The sequence below is a fragment of the Uloborus diversus genome, chromosome 3 (assembly GCF_026930045.1).
Source record: "Uloborus diversus isolate 005 chromosome 3, Udiv.v.3.1, whole genome shotgun sequence".
NCBI lineage: Eukaryota > Metazoa > Arthropoda > Arachnida > Araneae > Uloboridae > Uloborus > Uloborus diversus.
Genome location: NC_072733.1, coordinates 175,000,823 through 175,013,022, shown reverse-complemented (window position 1 = coordinate 175,013,022; position 12,200 = coordinate 175,000,823). Strand labels below are relative to the sequence as shown.

The 12,200-nt window shown below is 34.0% G+C and overlaps 1 protein-coding gene across 1 annotated transcript; it reads right to left on the bottom strand.

Moving 5' to 3' along the window:
* Positions 1-922: 922 nt before the first annotated feature.
* LOC129219059 (uncharacterized) lies at positions 923-2,671 on the bottom strand. The gene has a single exon (XM_054853378.1). The coding sequence runs from the start codon at positions 2,669-2,671 to the stop codon at positions 923-925; it is 1,749 nt and encodes a 582-aa protein (XP_054709353.1).
* Positions 2,672-12,200: the final 9,529 nt, after the last annotated feature.

Genomic DNA, 12,200 nt, shown 5'->3' with positions numbered 1-12,200 from the left:
AGTCACTACTTCATTAGATGCAACAACACTTTTGCAAGAAGCAAGAAGAAAGAACACAACACTTATCAGCTTTGTAAACGAAGGATATTGTTGCCAACGAATTCAGGGACAGATTTAAATTTAGATGCACACGTAATAATTTTTTGCTTCTCTTCTACAGCACATTCAGGAAGAGAATATGTCTCTGTAACGTCTAATTGTATGAAACTACTCATAGGTTGACTTAAACCAGTTTGGACCTCGTAACCACATGTCATTGCTGATTAATTGAGACGGAAGTAAACCTCTAGTTCCTAGATCCGATGGATTTTCAGTTCCAGGGACGTGAAACCACTTGACTGATGGGATGGTTGTCTGAATTTTAGACACTCTGTTTTGCAAACAAATGCTTGCCATTTATATGGTTCAGTTGCAAGCCATGCGAGAGTTATTTCGAAATCAGTCCATGCTACAGTATTCTGAACTGGAACTTGAATATTTTTTCAAAACAGCAGCTAACAAATCAGCTAGCAAACAATGCTAAGAGCACAGTTCCAAACGAGGCAGAGACTGAGTTTTCAAGGGTGCAACTCTTGTTTTCGCAGTAAGCAAAGACACACGAAAAATCCGAATTCGGTAATAAACATCTCACATAAATTGCTGCACAGTACGCTTTTTCTGAAGCATCACAAAATGCGTGCAACTCTATATCCGCATGCGAAGAAGTTACAACTAATCTTGGAATTTTCATTTGTTCAAGGAGATGCAGTTCCTCACAAAATGATATCCAATTCCTGTTTAATTCTTCGGGAATGGTTTGATCCCAAGAAAGCTTATACTTCCACAATTCTTGAAGTAACACTTTCATAAACACTACACTAGGGGAAAGCAATCCCAAAGGATCAAATACACGGGAAATCTCAGACTATATTTCCCTCTTAGATTATTCTAGCTTTTGTTTCACAGACTCAATGCTAAAACTAAAATAATCAGCTTTTGGACACCACTGGATACCAAGAACCTTAACTTCAGTTCCTAAGTTTGCAGTCTCTTCTTCATCTAGGAATTCTTTAATCGCGTTGGTGTTATTAGATTTCCACTTACGAAGATTAAATCCTCCCTTTGCCATCATAGTCTTTAACTGCTTCACAAGCTCAGATGCTTCTTCTTCCAATGACGCACCACTTAAAAGGTCATCGACGTAAAAATGATTCAATGTAGCGTTTGAAGCAAGGGGAAAGCTGTCCTTCTCATCTAAGGCAAGCTGATGCATTGTTCTCGTGAAGAGAAATGGCGCACTTGCAGTTCCATACGTTACCGTGTGCAATCTGTATTCTTTTACCGGTTCTTCTAAACTACTTCTCCACCAAATTCTCTGCCAATCTACGTCTTCAGGATGTACCCTTATTTGTCGAAACATTTTCTCCACATCGGCACAGACTGCAACTGGAAATGTTCTGAATCGAAGTAGAATGGGATACAATTCCAACTGCACGCGCGGGCCCACCATCAATAGATCATTTAGGGAGTATCCTGATGATGATTTTGACGATGCATCAAACACCACCCTCAATTTCGTTGTTGTACTAGACTCTCTCAAAACTGGAAAATGAGGAATGTAATATGCTTCACTCTTTGCATAATCAGTTTCGGGAACAGTTTCCATGTGTTTCTGTTCAAGATATTCCTTCATAAAATCCTGGTACTGTTTAGATTTTGCCGGGTTTGAGCTTAAGGAACGTTCAACTGCATTCAACCTGCGTAAAGCATGCTGTCTAGATTCACCTAATTCTTTTGGAGAGGTGTGGAAGGGCAATTTTACTATGTATTTTCCATCTTCAGCCCTAGAATGAGTATTTTTGAAATGTTCCTCACAAGCCTTCTCAGCACTTGATAGAAAACTAACAGATGGCACCGAGTCCAGCTCCCAAAACTTAGAAATAAGTTCATTAGTATCAATATCTATATTATTTAACACAAGTGGAACATTATCCCTAAATAAATTGACAGAACCTGAAATGATCCAGCCAAAAGAAGAACGAACTGCTGAGGGATAACCATCACCTCTGTTGCTAATTTCACCTTTTAACACTTGAAGGAAAATATCTATACCAAGCAAAATGTCAATTCGAGCTGACTTATGAAAAGAGGGGTCTACGAGTACTAGATCCTTGAAGTCTTCTTGAATTCTAACATCAATTGATGTGTGCGGTAGATTTCCCACAATTTTATTCATTACAAATGCTGAACTTTTAAGCTTTGGCTTAGAATCGAAATGCGGAGAAAACTCCAAGTCTACAAGACCATTAGTACGAGCGGCAGTAGAGCCAATACATGACACCACTATGTTTGCCTTTTTTCTACCTAATCCAAGTCGATTAACACAATCTTCAGTAATAAAATTAGCTTCACTATCAGGGTCTAATAAGGCACGACATAACTGAAACCTCCCAGAAGAATCTAAGGCCTTGATAAGAACTGTACATAGCAATACTTCTTTATTTTCACCTCTAGATACTCTTTCTTCCACTTGAAGAGAAGTAGTACCTGTGTAGATGCTAGGAAGTTCACTGGAAAGCCTAGCGTTATTTTTACTTTCAACAGAATTGCACATTTTTCCTGGAGTAAAAGGTTCAGCTTCAATAGAGAGGGTACTAGAGATTTCTTTATTGTCCGAATTGACTGCACTCATACCTTTATCACCCCTATCAATATGCAGTACAGAATTATGCGGTTTTCCGCACTCTTTGCATTTTTGAGGACATTTACAGAATTTTAACAGGTGAGAGGAAGAAAGACAACAAAAACACAGATTATTAAACTTGACAAAATTAATTCTTTTCTGAACAGGCACATTTTTAAATTTAAAACATTTCACCAATGCATGATTACCTTTACAAAATGTACAATTTACTTTTGCTTCAGTCAATAAAGATGTGATTTTGCAATTAGAATTTTTCTTTTCGTTAAAAGAATTTTTACTGTTCTGTAAAGTACGAGCTTGTACAGAAAGGAGAATAATTGCTCCAAGGTACCTAATTCATCTTTTTTTAATTCCCGTTCCCACCAACGGTAAAGTGGTCATAGTTAAAAATAGATGCAAAACCATTATAAATAACCCTAAAACTTGTATATTTCGTTTGTTTTTATAGTTACAAGTATATTCACGAGTATATGCGTGTATACATGAATATATTCGTGTCGTGTTATACACGAGTAAATACGATCCTTTATGAGTAGATACATGTATACATCAGGTACATGCATGCACGTGCCTACAGAAGTATATACGTGTATATACGAGTATATAAGCATACATATGTGATTACCTACAGGAGTGTATACGTGTCTACATGAGTACATACGTGACACGTGTATATACGTGTCACGTTTATACGCGTGTGTGTCACGTGTATACGAGTGTATACGCTTATAAACGAACATCATATGCGAGTATGCAGTTGTATATCGAGAAAATACGTGCATACTTGAGTATATATGTGTATAGTAGACGTATATATGCATATATAAGTGTACATACATACATACATACATATACGAGTATACATGAGTTAATTCGGGGATACATCCAGTGCGTCTTTGTATGTGTCTACTCACGTATATATAATACGGAAGCACGAGTATATACGCATGTATACGTGTAAACAGGATTATATACCTGTATAGACGTATATAAGTGTACATACATACATACATACATATACGAGTATACATGAGTGAATTCGGGGATACATCCAGTGCGTCTTTGTATGTGTCTACTCACGTATATATAATACGGAAGCACGAGTATATACGCATGTATACGTGTAAACAGGATTATATACCTGTATAGACGTATATAAGTATATCTACGTGCATACACCAGTATATGTATGTATACACGAGAATATACGCTTATATACATGTTGGCCTACTGAGTGAATCTAAGCTCTTGGGCAGAAATCAAAGAGGTGTAAGAGGGGAGGATAAGAAGCAAAGAATCATAAGGAAGTTATAATCACTGACGCGCTACATGCACACAAAGTCTGAAACTGATGGATGCAAAGCAGGGCACAAATTTGTTGCACAAAGATGATTTTAAGTAACATTTTAGTTTTTAAGAAATATATAGAGCAGTTGTTAAAAGTTACGGCCTATAGTAGCTCTAATACACGCATCGCAACAAAGGCGCAGCGGTTGATGAAAGTTTTTCAAAAGTTTCGTTATTGCAACAGAGAGTGATCTGTGAATGCGACGCATTATTACAACTGCAATCCGCAAACTTCATTAATCGCTTTAAAACTTTCTTAAGACCTAAAATGTTGTGTAAAATTATCTTTGTGTATTATAAATTTGTGACTTTTTTTGCATCCATCAGTTTCTGGCTTTGCATGCATGTAGTGCGTCAGCATTGTGTTTGTGACCATATGTTCCTTATGATTCTTACTTCTTATCCTCCCCTTTAACACCTTTTAATAATGTGATCAAGAGTTTAAACTCACCCTGTATACTTGTATTTCTTATGCTTGTATGTAAGTGTCTACTCAAGTAGGTACGCGTATATTACATGTATACCTGATTATATAAGTGTTCATGTATATACGAATATAAGAGAGCATATACATGTATAGTAGAATATATAGCTGTATGGATAAAAGATACTTGCAGATACCCATATACGTATTTATTGGCGCATTTATTTGAATACGCCTATGTACGTCCCTACACGAGTATTTATGCTTATGTATACGCATATAGTCGTATATTTAACCCCGTTTACTGTAAAAACAGTGCATATTAAGTAAAACTAATATTTAGTTTGTATCTGCCTTATACTTAAAGATTAAGTGACATCAGAAGAACAATATTCATTAAGCCTAATATTATGACCACTTTACCCCATCTCACTTAAATTGTTCTAAAAAACTATCTAAAATAGATTCAGCTAACTGCTAATGAGTAAGAGTTCTTGAGACATGTAGGAAGCTTCCTGTGCAGTCAATCTGTTCCTAATTCTAACAAACAAAATTTCCCAAGAAAGTTAAAATAGGTGTTTAGATTTTAAAATTTTTCATATTCGCGCAAAATATTTTTTTTTTACCAAATAAAATTTTGCCAGTTGTAAAATTTTGTATTCAAAATGTAGTTTCTAACTGCCCTACTCTAAAATAAAATTTTCACATTCATTCGAACATTTATTTCCAAGCTATAGCCATTTATTTGAAGTATGACCACTTTACCCCATTGACCACTTTCCCCCACCAGATCCTATAAAAGTTAAATCAACACACTTTATTAGTCGGAGCCACTACTCCTAATTAACTTCTAATAATGCATATGAAGTCACTACTTCAAAATAAACAACGCATGAAGCCACTACTTCATTAGATGCAACAACACTTTTGCAAGAAGCAAGAAGAAAGAACACAACACTTATCAAAACTGTTGCCATAGAAAACAATTAAAAAATTAAACTTTTTACGAGGTAACATTTTTTGGAGGAAGTACCAAACAATACGAAAATATGAAAAAAAGAAAGAAAAAAATGAAGACACAACGATAGACATAGAGATAGAGAGTAATATTTTTTTGAAGGTCTGGAGTACAATGAGCAAGATTTTGGAGAATTAAATGTGTGTTTAATTAAGTGATGCGTTGGCATTAGCACATTGATTGATAAATATGTTTTACCTTATTAATACAGTAGAGTCTCGAAAACACGACCTAATGCGGACTGAAAAGTGGCTGAGCTTAAACACTCTGGGTTAGAGCTGAGCACACAATAGGTTCTTCGCACGGGTTTTTTTTCGACGTGCCAAGGTGAGCCCGAGTTTCATAGATTCGCTCGGGTTATTCAGTGCCAAATTTGTGCGTTTCTACTCTATTAATTGTTGGCATTTTAAAGTATAGAAATTATTTAAAGTGTTAATTATGTACAAAGCTAATTATGTTTAAATAATATAAATTATGTTCAAGCATTCAGTTTTCTTAGATTTCTAAATGAAACTGAGAGGTGTTGGGCAAAAAACAATCATGAGGACCGCTTTGTCTTTCGGCGGCCCTGCTCTCGACTCTTTTACGGCTTACTCTTCCTGCCGCAAACAAACAAAATAAGATGGTCTATCACTCTAAATAAGAAATTAAGTGCATTCAGATACAGAATTGATGTTTTTATCTCGTAAAATACCTGATTATAAGATTTGCATAGCAGAAATAACCCTGCATTGATGCCCTAGTGGCATCAGGTTAACACCGGTGAGATATGATTGTATATTTCCCTCTTGGGGTAAATATATGACATACATTTGTTCAAGGCCAAAGCACTTAAGGATCTGTAGTAAACCAAACTGCTGAGTTCGTAGATTCAATAGCTTGGCAAATATCTATCTTCAGTTATCACCCGAGTTCGGTTATCAAATACAAGTCGCTTGCGGCGGAAAACGGCTCCTCAATGTACCTAAATGGACAAAGATTAACAATTTGAAAGTCTAGACATATCACTGAAGTGAAATGATAAAGAACTAAATGCAAAGACTCATCTAAAATGTTAGATTATTTACGATTGGTCGAAATTAAGAGGTGTGCGGAAAGCAAGTGCGAACATCAACATTTTATCCTATCACTTCATTCTGATAGCTAAAATCCCCGAAATTTTGTTCCTGCAAAAACTTTGTAACAGTTTTCGTAAAAATAAAAACCTAGTTAGAAAAGTTTGAAATGGTAGAGTAAAGAAATAAAATCAAATAATTTATTGCGAAAATCCTAAGAGAGTGATTAAAATTCATAGCTTCATTCTGAACATAGAAGACAAAATTATTTCATAAAGGGCTTCACAGTGAAATTGTCTACGAGAAGTGACAATTTAAAATTACAGAAGATGATACTATCGACGATGTATTCGGCATAAAAATTGTCAGGAAAATATTTGACTTTTTTCAAACTTCTTCCTAACATTAAAGCCGATTACAGACAAATATAACCTTTCCCCTCCTCTAATGAATTTAATCTTAATGGTTTCACTGCAACAACTTTCTTTTTTGCTTGTGAGAAAAAAATATCTTAATGATAATAATAGCAACACAATGTAGTAAAATAAAGGTGTGAAATTTCTTAACCATTATTTGAGAAGATTTCATTGTAAGGATCGCTTTTGCGTCAATAAAATCTTCAAATATTTAATTTTAATCTTTGTTTTATTGCAGCTATAATTAATAACTGAACTAAATTAAACAAACAAGTTTATTTTGTGTCACCAAAAATGTGTAATATTTGTGCTAAATCGGTTTAATTTAAAAATGTGTTAAAAAAAATTATAATAATGTGCAGGAATATGGAAGAAACAAAATCTTCAAATACCTATCTGTTTTTTTCCCCGTAATCCAAACTACAAATCAGCAGTTAAACGTCTTCAGGAATGCAATGTATCCCATAAGTGCATTACAGCACGTCAAAGATGCAGCATTTGCTAAATGAGTTTTAAAGATAAAATGCTAATGCATGTCGGTCTCTCAGCTCTAAAATCTGATCCGTTTTCAGTGATAAAAGTGCTTAGTGACACTGCAAGAATTCGGGTGTCTTGCAGGTATTGATAAAAACAAGTTTTTCTTCCTTAAATTAACTGCTTAAAACTATTCATCATATCAACTGATAAGGATAACATTCAGCAGTGGAAGAAAAACAATTCTAGTATAGATTCTATTGGCATTTCGCTTGGTCAATGCCCATGTCATAGATTTGCAATCGTTGTGAACAAGAGTATTTATCAGTCTAGCAAAATGATAACTAATTCTTCAACCCGCAATGGAAAAATTCGTTTGGAAATATCTAACAAATTATCTGCTGCTGACGTAAATAGCGTCACTGGTGACGTTTGCTTTGGCCGATGGAGAAAGATTAACTATTTCAAAATTCAAAAAGTTAGTTTTTGCGCGAAAAGAAAAATTCTTAGAGGAAAAACACGCAATGCATTCAATGTAATTTCTTAATGAGCACTATATAATATAAGGATACCTCGAAGTCGACAGTTTATTTATTTATCAATTTTTTTTAATCTTATTTTTTGTAAGATTATTAATTTTTTTTTCAAAATAGGTTGTCTTTGATCGATTTATCAAGGTTTAAAAAATATGTTTCTTTGAAAGGAAAATATTAAGATGAGCTTCAAATCATTAGGAATCAAAATGAAATTTTAAAATTTGCTGAAATGCAACTACAAAATAAATTATCAGTTATGCAGGGGTGTTCCCATAGAGTTATAGTCCTTATGGGAACTATATGTATTAATTATCAGTTATTCAGGGGTGTCCCCATAGGGTTAAACTCCTTATACCCTCTGGGAACTATATGTATTGCATTGTAAACTGTTACGGTGATTTTAAAAATAAAATTAACACTTACATTGAATCTGATAATATTTTAAAGAAAACTAAGTAGTACATCTTCTGTGAATTCTACCGCTTTGAGTCTATAATATTTTTATGAAGACTAAGTAGTACAACTTCCATGTTTAGTTAACTACTTTGAAGTCTAATTCTTTTTTTTTTCTCTGATAACTAATTTGAACTATTGAATGTCCACTCTGTTGCATTTGTATTAAAAGAAAATGTCCTGAAAAAGAAAAAATACTTTTCCTTAAAATCGTAGATAGAATAAGTTTTAGAATCATTATTTCATTTTTATCTTGTTCTACGATCGTAACTTTGCATTTTGAGTAGAACCATTTTTAAAGGCTTATTTGTCCGCTCTGTTACACGGGGCAGTCCCAAATACTTTAAAACCCTTCATAAATAATGTGTCGTAAATGAAGTTTAATTACGAATAGATAAATTAAAATCAAAAGACATATTTCAGTGGGTATTTGATTGCCAAGTTTTTAGTAAAAAGATTTAAAATTTAAAGAAATTCAGGAAATATTTAGAGGGAACGCTCTGCTTGGTTTTGTTTACAAAATATTTCAATGTTTCCCTCCAACTGGTCAAATACAGCGGTAAACCATTAACTTGCTTTTCAGTTTAAGGTAAATTTAACTAGAAAACTTATAATCACAAGTAAGTTGTAGTAAATATCTGCTAGTTCTTTGTGATATTTTTCTGTACTAGTCCAGAAGTTAATTAACCAAGTATAGCAAAAATTTTTATTCAATGTTGGATCAAGTGATATTACTTAAACTTTTATCACAGTTATTTTCTAGCATTTTCAATACGATTTCGCACAATTTATGGTAGTAAACTGCGTACACCTTACGCGCTTTGGCGTACTCCAAGGAGTACGCACATCACGATTGAATAAAAGACACTGATGTGGTTTAACTTGGATGCTGCTCTTTATTGTCATTTACTCCACACCACGCTGCTCCTACCCCAATTATTTCTGTCTCTTTCCTCTTAGACAACATATCGATGGCTTATAAACTGTAAACCAGCTAACTCCACATAATTTTCAATTTTTTTTTTTTTTAACTTGCATCTTATTTCAAGCTACATTAGTAGAAAAAAACAAGTAACGAAAAATGTTGCCTGCCAATAAGGAAATTCGTTAAAGCCCGTTAACTAAGCAATGTGTTTAAAACCTCTTTTTCTTTTCTTCTGAAAATTTACCTGTCATGGAGTTAGCTGATTTACAGTCGAAGACACATAGATATATTACTCAATGTTTAGTTTAATGTTAGCCTTTGAGCAGAAGAAATAAACTAAAAACTTTCATAATTGTAAAATAAGCAATAATGAGCTTCGCTATGAAAGGAAAATGAAGATTAAAATATACGTATTCTTTCAAGCAGTACTGCGGAGTTGGTGTCGGAGGGTCGGAGTCGGGCTGATTTTGGGATAAAGGAGTTGAAGTCGGGAGTCGAAGGTTTGAAATTTCAAGAATCGCAGTCGGTCATTTTCCCTCAAAGTCCGCAACTCGTCCACTGTTTGAGGAATCGGACTTGAACTGATTTTAGGCTGAAAAAGTTAGAAAAAGAGTCGGAGTCGGATTGATTTTGAGCTGAAAGAGTTGGAGTCGGAGTCAAAAGCTCTAAAATTCCCGGATTTGGAGTCGGCCCTGCTTTCAAGTACAACATATGCATATTATTATTACATGAATTAGGACCATCTGTCTAAAAACAGAAGTTTAGGATAAGAAAACTGTTATTTTAATGTGTTATTACTTAATAAATAAAATTACTTTTGCTTTTAGTTGAAATCAAAACTCACTATGCTTTTATCTTGTTAAAGAATGTTCATTCCCTGCAGCGTTTTCAAAATTTATCTTAAAACACGCCTAAAAAATAAAGAAATATATGCTAATTCAACACCCGAAAACATTAAAATTGGTAGCCAGATATAAAAGCGAGAAAGCAAGTCAGTTTAAGACGCGTTAACCTTTTCAAAGCTCACCGCTATCACAGTTTAACAAGTAAATTGCCACCATAAAACTGAAACTGGAAGGAGGAAGAGAAAAGAAAAAAAATAGTGTGCTCTTCCCCAATAAATAAGATGTAGAAGAGCCACATCCAAAAGCTCTGAAAAATAATAAAGAGAAGATAGGATAATCGTGCAATTCCTTTGAGTGGCTGCTTTAATGCCCTTGCATTTTTTGTATCCGGTTCTTTAGCTACGATAACTAAATGGTGGTAGCATAGTCTGCCTTTTGCACGCGCGACCCACTTGACCCCAGAAATTGACCTTTCTCTCCTTGCTTTACTTTACGGTCACTATTTTCATCTTTAGACCATGCTGCCATCGTAACTCTGCTCTGGACGAATTGCAAAAGGAACGAATTATATTGTTCTTGCTACCTTCCCTCCGAGGTTTATTAATCACGTTTTAGTTAAGCAGACCGGTTAAAGCTTAACAAGAAAGCGTGAAAGTTACACCCTGTTTAGCATTGGAACATGACGCCTTCAAGATTAATCCTTATTTATAGAGCTTCAATTTGCTGTGAAATGGTGACGCAAATTTAGTAAAGAAAAATAGATGAATTTGTTATAGGTAAGGTGGTGGCTATAGTTAAGCTTTGATGATTTTTCATAATTTTCTGGAAAAATGCACTTGGCTGAATTTTTAATGCTGAATTTTACACTTATCCGTAACACATATCAAGGAAAGTTTCTTTTGTGCGATAAAATTTAACTATTTTTATAATACAATTTCAAAATTGTACCCTCTGGGCCACCATTGGATCACAATTTTCCAAAGGTGGCCTATTAGTGGAAATTACATTTTTTAAAGTGTGAAAAAAAAAAAAAAAACAACGAAATATTTTCCCTTCCAGTTGAGTAATAGTGTTCAAGTAAAAGAAAATTATTACAAGACAGCGGCAAGGAAAAAAAAAATAATACCATAAACATTTTCGATCAGGTGTTGTCCTGGCTTAACTTCATCCGGAATATTTTTTTAAAAAATATCAGAACAATGCATAAAGTTAAAAAATATAATTCGTTGAAATACGGGAAATTATCTGACTACATTAGTGTACAATTTTCTTGATATGGCCACCTTGAGATCGTGCATATGGTCACCATTTGCACGACGTAAAGTTATTAATCTTTTAACATGATCAGAGTTAGAGAGAATTAAAGTGAAGGTAGCTAAACAGAAGGACATATTCGTTCAAAAATTACTTCCTAACTCAAAGCTCAAGAATTTAAACACGTTTAAGTAAAAAAATATGTTTTCACCGATAAAGTAGAAATACTTTTTCTCAAAAGTAAAATAATTGCATACAATGGCGACTGTTCAAGATAATCTCTTCATATTTAGCCATTTGCATTTCAAATGCATGTTTTATAATGCAGTTTCCCCATTTTGAGATAAAAAACAAAAATAATTCCACTTTTTAGGAGTGGTGTAGCTTAGGATCACTGGCCACCTTTGTCTTACCTACCAAACATCAGTTACATATAATCTGAGAGGTTTCCGGGCACTGAATATCAAACAAGCACTTTAAGAAGTACCGCACTGAAAAATATTTTCAATTAAACCGAAAGTGGAAAAGAAAATAAAAAAGTTTGGACATGAAAACAAATGTACAGTCATAGAATGTTATTTATTTTTATCAAGCTTATCCCCCTGAAATGACTTTTCTCAATCCACATTTTGTTGTTTTACTCGATTGTGCTCGTAATAACTTGCTATGATTAACAACTTTATTTTAAGTTAAATTCTTTGCTACTAAAGCTATAGAGATTTCTAGTACGAAAAATCATTATTACTTTATCTTTATAAGTTTATACAAGC